Here is a 17,495-nt window from a genome sequence, read left to right on the forward strand (position 1 = left end):
TTTTTTTTATAACATACAGTAAAGTTTCACTGTACTGGCATGATCTGTGACTTCATATAGTAGCTTCAACAGTCTAACTATGTCATCTTAAGATGAATTGTTTACCAAGAAGGTTGGGTTAGAGTAAACACAGACATCAATCAATGCATAATCTTGGTACACTACATTACATGTAGTGGGACTTAAGGACTTTCACGGCTTGTTAGCTAAAGATGTCTTGAAGGCTTCCCAAATATAGGCAAAAAGAATACTCAAGTGTTTCCTAGATAATATTATTCTAGTAAGTCTGCAAAACTTGGACACCTCATCATATGCAGTTAATCACATAAAGTCATGTTTAAACTTGTTGGACCAGTTCTACTAAAGTTTGCCAAGCATGTCTAAAGTTGACCTACCTAATAAACAGATGACCAATGTTTAGAATTCAGCAGGCCACTGGGCATCAAACTAATGCCATGTGCACTGACTTCTGAACGAATAAGTTGCCTTTTAAACAACTTGTTATGCTTTCCTAATTTGTAGATCTTATGTCATGACCAGAGTAATGACCAAGGCATGCCTGAGGTAACTCTTTAACAAGAAGGTACCATTACCAGCAAAACAAACTTCTATAGTTAGCCACATATATATATGGGAAATGTGGGTAAAGTTTCCACCTGCTAAGTATTGCAACCTGCAGCTCCTTATAACTACTGGGAAGCTTAAATAAGGGAGTAAATCCCACTTAGTAATTAAAATTAATCAAACTTTGTAACTAATTGGATTTATCCTCTCCACATTCTCTCCCCTTCTCTGGCATACTGTCATCCATCAGAATAGAAAGTGCCTGATTTGGTATTCAAAGGATGAATAACTGATTACTGGGGAAGCCTTTATGATATATCCTCTGACCAATGGCATAACCAGACTATTTCATCTGGAGGATGGTGCGACCAGTTTGGGTAATTTTCAGTACTTTTGCAATATGCCTCATTCCCAAACACTTTTAACCATGGTAACAGTACTGTTAAGATGGTTCTTTACCCAAATTGAACAGTTTATTCCCGAGTTCCATCCACTAAATTGTTGAAGGATAGTCCAACTGAAATATGAACTTGATATATTGTAGAGGAAGTCACTATATACTCTTAGCTGATAACCCTTTGTGCTATGTTCTCATACTATTTATAGTACATAATTGTATTGTTCATACTTTTTCTAAAACCCTTAGATGTATTTCTATATAATTGGGTGTTTTGGAATATATCTAGTTCTAGTGATAGCTTATCGCTACAGTTGTCTATTCACTAATCAACACAGGTATGATTTACTGGAAAGTTAAAAATACCAACCAATCACTAGGGATAGCTCAGCCTGGCTTTGCTGGGGTCATTATTCTTAATTACCACTAAGAAGAAACTCCCACTTCAAAGAAAGTGTTGATAGATTGTAGTAATGCTAAGACAAGGGGGATTAAAGGAAATTATGAACAAGAGACTAAGTAATAGGTGTAAGTGGAAGTACCATACCAAAGCAGGGGGCTGCACAATTACTTGCAGAACCATCCAGAGAGAAACACAAATTTAATTTACTGACCAATTGCTGAATGGTCCTGAGTGATTACGGGCCACCCTAGATATCCCTAGTCTACTGTCAGCTATTTAAGGTATGAATATTAGCTAGATAAATATACTGTATGATAGATCTGCTAGAGGACATCTGGTCAATCAGATAAAGTATGAATATTCATAAGCAAACTGACTGACTCAGAATTTTGGATCATTCCTATAATTTGCCAAAACCATTGACATACAATTGTCTCCTAAAATGTATGAAAACTGCATGTACCCATTACTGGCTTGAGGCATTGTGAGCTAACCACATTTAGTTCCTTGCTAAGGATCAGAAGCTCTGGAAAATATTTCCTGGCTTATAAAGTGAACCATTGGCTAGTCTTAAAATAGTGCACTCTTAGGCTCAGTGAACAACGTAAAGTATTTATAACTGGATAGCAAATCTGCCAACAATTGAACAATATATCTAGTAGACTGGTGGACAAGATGGCTTCAAAACTACAGTTTATAGCCTCTAGCATACAAGTCTACATGTTGCCATATGAGACAAGCCTTGCACTTTTTTACTTTCACATTATCTGTTTAAATTCTTTCCCTTAGTTTTCACTTTCATTTTATCAGCCATGAGGGTAACAAACTGGTAACATTTGCAATTGTATGATATATGTTCATCTTAGGACATGTAGGATACATGACTATACCTCATTCAGGCATCAATGATGCTTTGTTTCCTTCTTGTCCTTACACAGACATGATGGCCTCACTAAGTTTCTTCAGAGCAAAGTTGCAGATTATTAAGTACTTACACTGTTACCAAGGTTGAATAATGGTATACTTCAAGGTCGAAAGCAGATAATGTACAGTTTAATGGCCTTTAGTCAATTGACATTCACTTAACTGAACTTCCATTAACCTGCACTGCCACTGTACTACTGAACCTGCACTGCCACTGACCTACTGTAACCAGCATTGCCACTGTACTACTGTAACCAGCACTGCTACTGTAACCAGCACTGCCACTATTCCACTGTAACCTGCACTGCCACTCTACCACTGTAACCTGCACTATCACTGTACCACTGTAACCAGCACTGCCACTGTACTACTATAACCAGGACTGCCACTGTACTACTATAACCAGCACTGGCACTGTACCACTGTAACCAGCACTGCCACTGTACTACTGTAACCAGCACTGCTACTGTAACCAGCATTGCCACTATACCACTGTAACCTGAACTGCCACTCTACCACTGTAACCTGCACTATCACTATACCACTGTAACCTGCACTGCCACTGTACTACTGTAACCAGCACTGTCACTTTACCAGTGCTATAACCTGCACTGCCACTATACCACTGTAACCTGCACTGCCACTCTACCACTATAACCTGCACTATCACTGTACCACTGTAACCAGCACTGCCACCGTACTACTGTAACCAGCACTGCAACTGCAACCAACACTGCCTCTATACCACTGTAACCTGAACTGCCACTGTACTACTGTAACCTGCACTATCACTATACCACTGTAACCAGCACTGCCACTGTACTACTGTAACCAGCACTGCTACTGTAACCAGCACTGCCACTGTACCTCTGTAACCTGAACTGCCACTCTACCACTGTAACCTGCACTATCACTATACCACTGTAACCTGCACTGCCACTGTACTACTGTAACCATGCAAATAGAGCAGAAAAGGCATTTAACCAGTGTTGCAGATTAAAGTTGACCATCCAAATGTTAGAAGACCTTTGAAAAGGATTTGTATCATTCTGAACACCTTTAAACTCTACTGCAGGATATCATCATAAATACATTTTCAATCTTGCGTTGTCAAATTAAACACACACCATGAAATCAGACATAATCCAGAATTAAACACCCTTATTCTCAGATAGTAAGTCATTGAGGACCTTTATTTGCTTTAATAACAACTTGATTAAAGCAGCATTTTGCGTCCTTTTCTATGATATTTCTCAATCTCACTGACTCCATATGCCATAATGACATACATAACTAGCTTATCTATTTAAATCTTACTTCAAATGGTGGCATAAAAGTTGAAAAATTTGTAACTTTCAACTTTGTTTTTCTCCAAGATATTTTCCGTTGGGATCCCAATTAACCTCGCCCATAATATGAATATTTAAACACTACGAACATCATTGACCAATTCGTAATCCAACACCAAGCTTGATTTGTGTACAGCCTATATGGCAGTTGTACCAGGGAGTTCCATAACAACTCCCTGGTTGTGCCAACGCAAAGTCTTGAATCTATTTTTAACAACGGCTCATAACTAAACCTGCATCTCTGATTGGTTGAATTCAAACTAGTGGGTTTGGGGTACTGTATGCGATTAATTTTAAATGTGGAATTTTGTCGTGGATACTTTTCTCATTCTCTGCAAATATCCTTAATTACTCGCCAATTAACGATGTTGGCAGGGAAAAACTTGGCTGATATCTTAATTTGCTGTTTTGTGATTGATATATCTGAAAACTCGATGGACATGTCAAAAAAATAGAAAACGGCGACCAAACGCAAAATGCTGCTTTAAAATGTCCCTCCACAAACAACAGGGCTCTTTCAATCAATTAGTATGGACATTGACATATGAAATGTGAGATGACCATTTTTTGGCCCCATTTACTGTGGAAAGAAGCTACAAACATGACTTCCTTACTGTCTACAATAGGTTACTATAGTAACCATTAACAAGTTGAATATCAGACGAAAGACCTACATTTAAAATGTTTATTATAACTTTACTTAGCAATCCCCAGACTTTGCATGACCACAGATATTCCACATTCCAGTTGTGTCATATAGAAACATATAAATTGTCCATGCACTTTTAAGGAATTTACTTCATGAACTGCCATTTACAATTTACAGTATTTGTGAAAATTTATAAGAGTTTTGTATGACATTGATGGACAATGTAGTTTTGTTAAGTACAAAAGACACACACATAATCTATCCAGATATCAGGATCTCTTCTAAATAGGCTTAAATATCGGAAATAATGGGAAAAGATTTAAATGTTTGCCATGAAATGATTGGAGTATAAATAAGGAAACACTACATCATAAAGGATATGTGGCATATGACAGCTTTCCTGATTACTCTGAAAATAAGGAAACTGTGGGCTAACCCGTGAGAATCTGGACTCCAGGTTAAGAGACCAAAAATAGCAATTTTAGAAATTAGGCCAAGAGCTGTCTGACAGAACTTTGCTTAAAGCTACTGTAGATTAAATGAACTGACTAATAAAGTGAATCGTGGGTTTCCCTCTTGATGTGGATCACTTGTAACTACAATATGGTTTGATAAATGGCATGTCAGCACAAACTGAACTAGCTAAGTACTTCAAATTTATGCTGATGTAACAAAAACTGAAATTCTGAAAGTTGCAATCATTCTAAAACAAGGGTACATTACGGTCTGACAGCTGTCTGAGAGTTGCTTAAAGTCAGATTAAATGAACTGACTAATAGTGTGGGTTTTCCTCTTGATGTGGATCACTTGTAACTACAAGATGGTTTGATACATGGCATGTCAGCACAAACCTGAACTTACAACTAGGTAAAGTTCAAATTTATGCTGATGTAACAAACACTGAAATTCTGAAAGTTGCATTCATTATACACAAGGGTGTAGCCATTACATATCATTACATGTAAAACAACCAAATGATTCAGCATTAACAAGGATTAATAGTTTGTTAATATTTTGGATAGCAAACACTGTACTTAAGTACTTTACTTCTATTCATGCATGAACCTCTCGTGCTCTCAAAATAAAATGGGTTCTTCTATTTCTTCACTGTTTAGCATTCTGTTATCCCATCCCCTTCCCTCCCCCACTTTATATGACACACTGTTACCCACTGTTCTACTCCCACGCAATAGATCTCTAATACATTTCGCTTTTCAGTGTGGAGGATACCACTGTGTATGTTATGTACATAAATACTTTATATTCTAAAGGTGCTACAGCTTTTAAGGTGCAGTTGACCTGTTAAGGTCATAAGAACCAAGTCCAGGGACTAAAATGAGAAGAACCTTGAGTTTTCTCTCAACTGAAGGCTGAATGTTATCAAAACATCCTCTAGTTTACACAAGTCATGGAATACTTTTAATACTGCTGTAGTAAATGAGAATTCCAGCCTGACCTCTTTGCCACCATTATGCTTCATGTGAATCTCAAGTTGTAATATTGCAGAGTAGAAATCCCATCAAGAATGTAGGAAGTAGTCTCAATAAACTCAAGCAACACACACACACATCACAACAACACTACAATTAAGGAAATCAAAGTACTCAAAGAGATGTGGCAAAGGGAACTTGTAATCTAACTTGCATCAAAACAAATGACTGAACTCAATGTAGAGCTGTACAAGTTTACAGTTAAATAATTCATGTGTCCTCAATTATGTAAATCATGCCTAGAGGAAACTCATTCATGACAAGTGAGCGTTTTAACAAACATTTGAGAGCTAATGAAATTAAGGGGAACGTATCTCAACTGCTGTAATTTTGGAGAGTGGACCGCATGATTATCATGAACTGTGGATTTGTTTCACGTACATAATATGCAGAAATTTGGGCCTTAAAGCATTGTGGTATTTGCATTGTACAAAGTTATGTACAAACCAATTCTCTATGATATCTTCGTTTTATCATCAGCTACAGCCTTAGGAGGCTCTTGTGAATAGTATTTTGTTAGGATTGTGTGATTGTGTTGTTGATAGTATTTTGTGAAGCGTTTTGTGAAACGCTTCGATACTTTTAGTGATTTAGCGCTATATAAATGAGTATTCATTATTTATTTATTGTGATTGTTACGGTTGTTGATAGTATTTTGTTAGGAGATTGTGAATGTTCCATTAGTAATTACAGCTGCATTTAGTCCAGTTTGAGAGGCATCCAGTGCTGGACTGTTCCATTAGTAATTACTGCTGCATTTAGTCCAGTTTGAGAGGCATCCATTGCTGGACTGTTCCTTTAGTCCTTACTGCTGCATATAGTCCAGTGTGAGAGGCAGCGAATGCTGGACTGTTCCATTAGTAATTACTGCTGCATTTAGTCCAGTTTGAGAGGCATCCATTGCTGGACTGTTCCTTTAGTCCTTACTGCTGCATGAATCAATCATGTTCACTTAAAAGTTACATAAAAGATAATATCATTGTGTTGAGTGATGGAGCTGGGACTCCATTTAGGGCCTCCACCTCCAGAGGTACTGACTTTTAAATTTTATGGAGTCACCAAGCCGAGCATTCATGTAATGTAATAGTATTATTAGTATGATCCAATAAGAGAAAGTAGATCCCATATGAGCTTAACTGAAGAGTCAGTACCTTATAATGTGTTTAAACTTAAAGTTTGTACATCATATAACATTCTTGCTAAACTAGTGGACAGTTACTGTATAAAGAGAAAGCTGTGACTTTGATTTCTATACTCTAAGACTGTTCAAACTTCATGGCAGTGTCAGCAGCAACCATCCACATAATGAGACATACAACATATGATTTGCAAAATAGACCCTTTGTTACACACTATTTGATTCATGGACAATTAACCATTCGCATGTGTGAACTATATCAATGGAAATCAACCAAAGTTTTCAAGAGTTTGATAATCTTTGTATCTCAGTGTTCACCAAGGTACTGATGTGTGATGAATAGGAATTAACACAGCCTTACTCATTGGTAAGAAACAATGAATGATAAATGTTTACACTAGACCTGGTAGCTATGATGCACTGGATCCTACTTGTTTGAGTAAGGACCAATCAGATCTTATCAGCCACACAGTATCTTGGGACTATCACATTACTATTTACAGTACAGTGCTACTACTGTTGCCTATTTGCTGGTTGCTTAGTGGTTGATAACTGTAAACAAAGGTTATTGTAGTCCTTGAAACGGTCAACCTCACTGTTTATTATGCATAGATCTATGAACCTAGAAGGAAAGCAAAGGCTACTACTGCACAGTGTTGAATGATTGGCAACATGATAAGTAAGAATTCGGCCCAATTACCTCATGTATCTCAAATTGGCAGCAAATGTTTGATATAAAATAAATGCAAATTTTACAGACTAAATCCAGCTACTAAAGTCATTCAACACAAATTGCATGATCAGTGATCCTCCTCACGGTGACCATTATGCAAATACCCTCCTCACAGTGACCGTCATGGATATATACCCTCCTCACAGGGACCATCATACACATAGCCTCCTCACAGGGACCATCATGGAATTACCTCTTTAAAGTGACCACCATGCACATAGCCTCAGATAGGACCATCATGCACATAGCCTCAAGACAGGACCATCATGCACATACCATCAAGACAGGACCATCCTGCACATAGCCTCAAGACAGGACCATCCTGCACATAGCCTCAAGACAGGACCATCATGCACATAGCCTCAAGACAGGACCATCATGAACATACCATCAAGACAGGACCATCCTGCACATAGCCTCAAGACAGGACCATCACACACGTAGCCTCCTCACAGTGACCATCATGGAATAACCTCTTTAAAGTGACCATCATGCACATAGCCTCAAGACAGGACCAACATGAACATGTACCATCAAGACAGGACCATCCTGCACATAGGGCTCAAGAGAGGACCATCCTGCACATAGCCTCAAGACAGGACCATCCTGCACATAGCCTCAAGACAGGACCATCCTGCACATAGGGCTCAAGACAGAACCATCCTGCACATAGCCTCAAGACAGGACCATCCTGCACATAGCCTCAAGACAGGACCATCCTGCACATAGGGCTCAAGACATGACCATCCTGCACATAGCCTCAAGACAGGACCATGCTGCACATAGCCTCAAGACAGGACCATCCTGCACATAGGACTCAAGACAGGACCATCCTGCACATAGCCTCAAGACAGGACCATCCTGCACATAGCCTCAATACAGGACCATCCTGCACATAGCCTCAAGACAGGACCATCCTGCACATAGCCTCAAGACAATATCCTCATGCTTATATGCAGGGCTGATATTAAGAATGTTAGCTGTCTTTCCCTGCAAGTAGACTACCACACACTTCAAAGGCTAACCTGTACTGCATTGCCGCTAATTACGTCATCTCTATATCCTAAAGGCAATTACTATTTCCTAGATCTTTCAGCAAATTATAGATTATCCTTCATCATGAACCTCAACTGATACTCTTTCTACTTTCCACTACCTGTCAATTCTTGATGTCTGATGACCATACTGCAATGTGCTATCTCCATCTAGTCCCTTTAACTAGAATAACAGTCACTCAGATACCAGAACCCCAGTGAACAGTGAAGTTCAGTTACCCCGCACAACATTCATTAACGGATTATAATCACAGCTGGAAGTTCCATCTTATATTCACTACTTACTGAGAAGATAGCTCTATACTTACAACTTCACCGTACAGATTGACATGAAAAATGCACATAACAAGAGCTATACAAACCAGGTGAAATTGTATGCAGTAATTCAATACACATCCTCTGAGCTATTAAGGTCACTCAAAGATTAATAAAGGAGTCCCCTGGTGGGTGGAATATATGCACTGGGAATCCTTAATTATAGTTCTTATTATTTTTAATTTCAATTATTATTATGATGGAAGAAGCATGACTATGTGTGTTTATAATCGTAGATATGATAGAGCAGTAGTACCCATTACAGATCAAACACACATTTTGTACACAGGACCACAATCTTATCCCCTCAGTCAAGGCTCACCTGAGTCGGAGGAATGCATCATCAGAGCTGACAGAAGACCAACATGGGCAATACAAACTTACTCATGGAGTAGCTGCACAGTGAAGGTGACAATTTACAAATATTTAACATTCCGATTTCTTTACACCTACTTGATTCTACCTAGATTACATAGCTTACTTGTAGCTTATTACATGCAGGTAATTAAGGACTACAATAACTACAGCTTAACCACACAGCTTACTAAGGATATCTAGGTAATTGAAAATAATATTTAGAGAATGTTAACAAAACATGGGCATTAATGCTATTTTAGTATTTGCAGATCATTATGTTACTAGCTAGCTGTTAATTAGCACATCAGAACAATTAGTTAATAGTCAACGTACCTGAGTAAGTAGAGAGCTCTATCTACATCATTTAGTTTCTCATCTACGGTCAACCGTTCAATTTCCTCTGCAGTCTGAAAAGCAAAGAAATAAATAAGCCCTGACATTTACAATCTCTGAATGGCCGTCCTGGATGAGAAGTTGCGTCTCAGCAAGAGCTCTAGCAACCGGGCTGATGAGCAGTGTGACTTTGTAGTAACTGTCCTAGAAAGAGTACAGCTGTTGAAAGTATTGTGCTCTCTACCAACATGAGATAATCAGCTGCCTCCTGACAGCAACAGACAATTTACAACTGATTCTCTTTCAAGGAGCATGTGTTGTTGATGAGGATTATAAATCATTATTACTGATGACATTCAGAGAGTCATGCATGAGGATATACCACAAGTAGAGGATGACAATACTAGTTATTATTACAACATAAACTGATGATACATGGTTACTCCTGATGAGGATATACCACAAGTAGAGGATGACAATACTAGTTATTATTACAACATAAACTGATGATACATGGTTACTCCTGATGAGGAAACACCACAAGTAGAGGATGACAATACTAGTTATTATTACAACATAAACTGATGATACATGGTTACTCCTGATGAGGAAACACCACAAGTAGAGGATGACAATACTAGTTATTATTACAACATAAACTGATGATACATTGTTACTCCTGATGAGGATATACCACAAGTAGAGGATGACAATACTAGTTATTATTACAACATAAACTGATGATACATGGTTACTCCTGATGAGGAAACACCACAAGTAGAGGATGACAATACTAGTTATTATTACAACATAAACTGATGATACATGGTTACTCCTGATGAGGATATACCACAAGTAGAGGATGACAATACTAGTTATTATTACAACATAAACTGATGACACATGATTACTCCTGATGAGGATATACCACGAGTAGAGGATGACAATACTAGTTATTATTACAACATAAACTGATGATACATGGTTACTCCTGATGAGGATATACCACAAGTAGAGGATGACAATACTAGTTATTATTACAACATAAACTGATGATACATGGTTACTCCTGATGAGGATATACCACAAGTAGAGGATGACAATACTAGTTATTATTACAACATAAACTGATGATACATGGTTACTCCTGATGAGGATACACCACAAGTAGAGGATGACAATACTAGTTATTATTACAACATAAACTGATGATACATGGTTACTCCTGATGAATCATGCACAGGCTCTCTATACTCTTATGTGGATTCATAGACAGTCTAGTTCAGTGTGTCAACATCAAAAACAGAGCTTTAATCAGCATTATTCTTTAAATCGATTCTATATTTATCAAGGACGGATAAACCACTTAGTTATTGGAGTTTTGGATGATGTTTATGTCTTGCTTCTGTTAAATATATTGTAAAAGATATCCTTCATAATGGTTAACCATAAATTAGTGTGTAATGTATACATGTTCATATTGTCCAAACCAAACATCTATCGTAATCTTTAACTCATCTGGAATATGAAGACTTTATCCCACACACTTCTGAATATTGATAGGAAGGTACTAAAGATAAATTAACTGCACATGTTCCATAACTTTATAGCTCTGATGAAAGAATATATCCATCACCAACATTGAAAAATTCCTAAGCAATGTAAAACAAATGTATTAAAAAGGTTCTACTTTAGGCCATAGCATTTATTAAATGTTTAATATATACAAACTAATCAAATGAATCTAGTTGGTGCAGTTTAAACAAGTGTATTGCATTTGCACTGCATACAATTGGTAAACATTGGGCTACCGCCAATCGTAATACAAAGTAGTAGTGTTGCCACTTTTAAATGTTTTAAAACCGCTAAACGAATGAATGTACCATTTAACAGAAATCGCGTTTCTGTCAAACAGCCACTCGGTCCTGTCACCTAGCATTTTAGCAATTTGTGGCGAACAAAATCCTCTGTAATATAATTCTACACATAAATTTGCCATTTAAAGAAGGCTAATTGACTGAAGTACCAAATGGCCACACTGGGTTATAATGGGGGGAAAAGGCCGCACAAACATTTCTGTTTCATGACATAGTAGTACACTAGACTGTACTGTGTACTGTACATGTGCTATATAAATTAAAGCAAACACCAAGTGGGACTGTATCGGCAGTTAACATATATACTTCAATGCTGAGTACATGTGCAATATTTAAGCATTTATAGCCTATTGTGACGTTTTGTCGACAGTTAACATATACTGTGTACTGTGTACATGTGCAATACTTTAAGCCAAAAAGCCTATAGTGAGGATGTATCCGCAGTTAACATTTATACTTCAATGCTGAAATTCTTTAAGAATTGTGTTTGTACGATCGAAAAACTTCCTCAGGGAAATGACGGAGAAGGACATGTTATTCTGATTGAAACTGATTTCATGTAAAAAGCCTTAGAAGTGTATCCATAGAGAAAATGTTTGGCTATCCCTGGTGTTTGAAACGTTCATTTTACCATAATTGAAAAGAACGGAAACTGGCTACACTAATTAAAGGGGACTCTGAACTGTGTATCACTGGTAACAAACTTGACTGCACTTCCAACTGTAGTAGTAATTGTCAATGAAGTCAAGTGGTTTTCCAGATAAGGAGTGCAACCATCAAGGCATCTTAGGATACCAACAGACACTGACCTACTAAACCATAAACCTATTAACCTAGACTTTTACCATATATGCATGTTGATCCATTATCAGAGTCACACAGGGTAGTTATTGTTTTTAATAACTGTTTGAAGTTTTAGAAAGACAGATGTCCAAGTTTTCTTGATACAAATAAATATATGTGACATGGGAAAAGGGTGAAAAAAATTGAAAGCTTAATAAATAAAAAAATTGGATTTTCTATGAAAACCTGTGGCATCTCTGATTGATAGAAACTATGTGTGAGAACAACAAGTGACTGGAATCAACAACTGCTAGTTAAAGGTATGCTGTATTGGCACCCAAATATGCTAGGTATTCAAATATGGTCACCTTTGGTCAAACTTCTTAAACTGTTTTTATTAGAGAGGAAATTTTCCTAACTGGGATTTTCAGTCATCTTGCATGTTCCTTAACAATGTCTGAGAACAATTTGTAGAGTAAAGACCTCCAGGAAAGTACTTTTATGAAAACTTGTAGCAATTATAGCGTGGTATAATTCGGGGCCTATACTGACTACAGTACCTTTAAACTTCCAAAGAAGATCCTGTTAGGATCAAAACATCATGTCTTCCAACTTGTATATTTACCGACACAGGTGTTTTGCAATACATTTATAGTAAGTTCACATTTTTTTCCCTCTCCCTTTATAAGTTCCTTTGCTGAAAAATTGCTACAAACAGACTTTGTAAAGTATAAATAGTCAAAACTTAAAACCCACAACAAAGTTGTTATGCATTCTAAAGAATCATTCTCAATTTATCTCACCTTGAGCCCTGTGGTGATGGTTCTCTCCAAGTCCAAGTTGAGATCCCTTAAATCATTTTCCATCTCATCCAACAAGTCATCTTCATCCTCCATTCTGCCCCATTCAAAGGCTTCACCCATCTTGTGACCGTTAGCAGGTCACAGCTAAGGATGACTCAGAACAACTCACAAAATAACTTTTTACCTTTTGACACTCAAAAACTTTTTCATGTTCCAGGTATTAGAGTAGCTTACATGTATTGTCAGTCTATTCCTGGGTGCTAGACTGTTTAAACTCTGCAAAAAAAAGAAGAGAGTTTATGAAATTAAAAAGGAAGGATTCTATTTAAATTGTCCAATCCATCATATCCATGGTCTTAATCCCCATCCCCTTAAATTCACTCGACCTCCCCCCCCCCCCTCCCTAAAGCTTTTGGTTTCAGCTGGATAAACTGGAGTGGACATTGAATTAAGGTAGCATCTGATATATTTATCATAAATTAACTGAATTCATACCAGAGGGAAAAGGAGGTATTTACACAAAAGTCAGAACTATCCTGCACATAATCTATCCACCACTAATTACAAGGCAAGGGTTAATAATGAACTTGGAAACTTAGCAACAGTAGTTGTGATAAAGTGCAGCACCACATTAGCTCACAACAACATCAGAAAACTGTTTAAGTATGAATACAAATTTATAAATTCTGACAGGAAGTAGGCAAATAGGTATTAAGCAAAGGACTAAAGATGACAGGACAATGTGTGGTACATGATGGATAAATTGAGGAGGAAAATAACAACTTAGAGATAATTAAAGGATGTGAAGACTCGCATAAAAAGAAACGTCTTTATAGTCATTATTTGCTTCCCTTGCACTAAAATCTAAAATGATTCAGTGTACTGTATGTGTAGGTTCCACATCAAGGGCAACATATTTGTTCACGCATGCATCAGATTAATGTTTTGATACACAAACGGATGATTTGTTGAATTTATCATTCGCTTGATCTCTGCATATGAGCAAATTTCTTTGCAAAACATATATCTCGTCATGATTATATGTGTATGTGTATGGGATAAAGTGTGTGGTACTGATCAGTATAATATCAATGTACAGGTAGCCAGGCTATAGGCTATAATTAGGCGTAGACCTTTATATATATAGTATACGTAGTATAGCCTACAATGTTAACTGTCACTTCGGACTTGGAGTCAGCTAGTACTTATACTAGACTAGGCCCAGATAAGTAGAACTTGAAGGGTATTCTGCAATTATGCCAGGGACTCAGACCTAGCTAGTTAGCTTAGATAATGAACCATTGTGGCCTAGGCTAGCCGACTTAGCCTATATAGCCAGACTGTTACACTTACAGTTAAGTGTTACGATCCATGTTAAAGTTATTCTGCATGTTACTCTCATCAGAATCAGGCTTTGTCTATCTGATATGCTTGAATGCTTAAAGATGAACGATAGTGATTTTTCAGCATCGACGAAAAAATACGATTTTATTCAAGAGTATTCTAGTTGGTTTCCATATTACACATGTGAAAATTCAAGTCAATCCGATGTTGGGAAAGGCCTTAAAAAAATTCCTAAACTCGTTGATTTTTTAAACAAAAATTGGGCTTTTCGCGAAAAGCGATTTGATGATCACGTGATCTACAGTGACATGTGACGTCATTTTGATGATAACAAAGTGAAGTGTACTTCAGCAGTGTGCACTTAGTGCGTAAGTTTAGTTGCAACCTACTCTGTATTGGACTCGACAAACAACTTAAACCACTAGCAAAATGCCAAGAAATTGCGTTGTAGGGGGATGCAACAGAACGAATGTGGACTCTACAATAAGTTTTTTCAATTTTCCAAGCGGAAAAAGTGGAGAGAGATATCGGAAACTCTGGATACGATAGCCCCTCATCGATTTTTTTTAACTTAAACGTAAACGTAACATTGAAAGGGAAGAGAGGAGATTTGATACACTGCTTGAAACAAAGGTGTTATTGTTCCTGCTTTTTCTTGTCGTTTAAGTGAAGCTGACTGCCCCAATGTAAATTACGGAATAATCGGTCATAGAGCCATCTCGGACCAAATTGAAATTTGCGTGTGGCAAGGTCACTAAAGTAAAAAAAGTTTGAAAGATTGATGCTTTTATGCCGCATTATTTATATATATCCCGATAAATGCAACAGTAGGTGTTGGAATTGGAAGACATGTCAGACGTGAACAACCTAATGACTATGTGAGGAGAGAATCAACGTGCAAATTTCAATTGGGGCATGGACGTCGCTTAGGCAGTTTTTTTGGGCAGAGATGTGTTCATACCCTCCAAACCACTTTAAATGTAATACGAATAGGAAATATGTGTATGCTCGAGCGAAACAAAACATCGTGTAAGTATTACTATACGGTAGCGCACACTGTCACTTATGTTTGCACAGTGTGAAAGTACCGTTTGCGGACCTACGTGAAGTTGGGCTAGATTACGATTCCTCCTAAGCCCAAACCACGAGGCATGCATGTGAATAAACGCAAAAGGCATTGCATGTAGTGAGAAAATTTTTCGAGCTAGACTAACTACTCGATTGAGTTCAAATGCGGTTGTATTTCAAGCTCAATGAAACCTTTCTGTTGGATTTAATGACGCACGGAACAAGGAACGTTTATGTTTTACAGTAGGCCTAGTGCATACAAGCGAATCTACTTTGTTTAGAACTTTGGATTTTCTTTCGGATGTTATACTAATCTACGTTTAGGCGTGAGACTATCATCACTATTGTTATTGTGCCAGTTTGACTGGTAAGTGAGCACATTCATACATCACTCTGTATAAAACCCGCCAAAAACGTGATCTTGAGATTTACGTTACTTTGGGTCAGCTTGCGAGTTACCTCTTCAGATATTGGGAAATCGTTGCGAAATCGCCGCAAATTTCGTAAAAACAAACTTACACGTGGTGAAGAAATCAAGCAACACCATGATATTCATTATCTATTTATGACTTGAACATTACGCCGGAAAATAACAGTTATGCTGACACGAAATGCACGCACAGCACCGTACTGAACAGTTCACAACAGAAAAGATCATCACAGTGACGTCATTCACTGACCTGAGGGCTGTTCAAGGTCGTTTCAGTGTTTGCAAATTCCTAAATTACGGAGACGAAAAAACCACGTTATAATTCCCTTTTTTATAACTTTCCGGTGTGCTATTTGGAAAATTAAAAAAATGGATTGCTTGGTAACATATGAACTACATTATATATGAAAATGAGAGATTTTTTTTCTGTCACTATCGTTCCACTTTAAGTTACGGAAGTCCTTGCCTAGGCTACACATAGGTTGAAGTTAAATTCTAGACTCGTCTACGTAAGTTTAGTCCCAATTCCTTAGTCCTCTGTTCGTTGTTTGCTGATAAGATCGGGGTAGGCCTAGCCTAGGTCTAGTTCTAAACCTAAGTATCAATTTACCAAAATTGGATTCAAAGTGTCTCGTTATATATATTCACATTTACGTTATGGCCAGTTAAGTTAAGGTATTGTAATTGTAAATAATGGTCAGGGCTTAAGTCCACTCGGGCCGATTAACTAACACGATTAACTAACACTAAGTGACCGTAACATTAACAAGTAACACTAACTTTAAAATCAATAAATTCAATCTTACACTACAGGAACAGTTACCCAAATTTGAGAAAATATTAGCAGACAACTCACGATTACAACATTGACCAAATCTTCGAGGTCCGAATGTGCACTGTCCTCAATTCGAGTTCATAAACCAAGAGAATAAATACTCCACAAATCCCACCTAATCACATCATTCAGACCACTTGCAACAACATGATTGTATGCAAACACACGTAGTAATATCAAAGACTTTCGTTGGTAAATACAGGCCTAGCTTATACTAAATAGTACTTTTTATCAGTATTATTTAGGATATATAGTTGTACATACTGCGTACGTCTGACTACACACCAATCAACGAGAAACGAGCACAAATGTGATGTAGAGGGCGGTATTTCCTTTTAGCAAATGTTGAAAAGGGCGACATTTATTTTAAGCAGATTTTTAGAGTAGATCTTCAACATTTGTTTTACGATGCCGTTCGAACCTGAAATTCCTGAACAATGTAGCGTAGTTCAGAAGCTTCACCATTCTTGTGTCACTTCATATAATGAATTATGAAAGAATATTTTGTCAATTTTCTAACTTCCATTCAGGGGCGTATCCAGGATTTTCCACTAGGGGGGGGGGGGGCGTCAGGCATGAATGATCGCCGTCCTGGGGGATGGGTCTAAGGGGAGGGGTGGACAATTTTTGCTTTCGAAGAAGGGCTGA

At 37.5% G+C, this 17,495-nt stretch overlaps 1 protein-coding gene across 9 annotated transcripts in view; it reads right to left on the reverse strand.

Moving 5' to 3' along the window:
• LOC139972151 (serine/threonine-protein phosphatase 4 regulatory subunit 4-like) overlaps window positions 1–17,129 on the reverse strand; it is a 72,178-nt gene extending 55,049 nt beyond the window's left edge. For 5 of the 9 annotated variants that reach the window (XR_011794592.1, XR_011794591.1, XM_071979130.1 and 2 more), the window contains exons 1-3: window positions 16,869–17,128; window positions 13,171–13,446; window positions 9,708–9,781 (exon numbers count right to left, since the gene is read on the reverse strand). Coding sequence is in view for 6 of the 9 variants with exons in the window: in XM_071979130.1 (XP_071835231.1) it covers window positions 9,708–9,781; window positions 13,171–13,290 (194 nt within the window). In the remaining 3 variants the exon portion in view is untranslated. Of the gene's footprint in view, window positions 1–9,707; window positions 9,782–13,170; window positions 13,447–16,868 lie in introns of all 9 variants that reach the window. The other 4 variants (XM_071979131.1, XM_071979129.1, XM_071979132.1 and 1 more) reach the window with 2 other exon arrangements.
• Window positions 17,130–17,495: the final 366 nt, after the last annotated feature.

This window comes from Apostichopus japonicus, chromosome 8 (assembly GCF_037975245.1).
Source record: "Apostichopus japonicus isolate 1M-3 chromosome 8, ASM3797524v1, whole genome shotgun sequence".
Lineage (NCBI taxonomy): Eukaryota > Metazoa > Echinodermata > Holothuroidea > Aspidochirotida > Stichopodidae > Apostichopus > Apostichopus japonicus.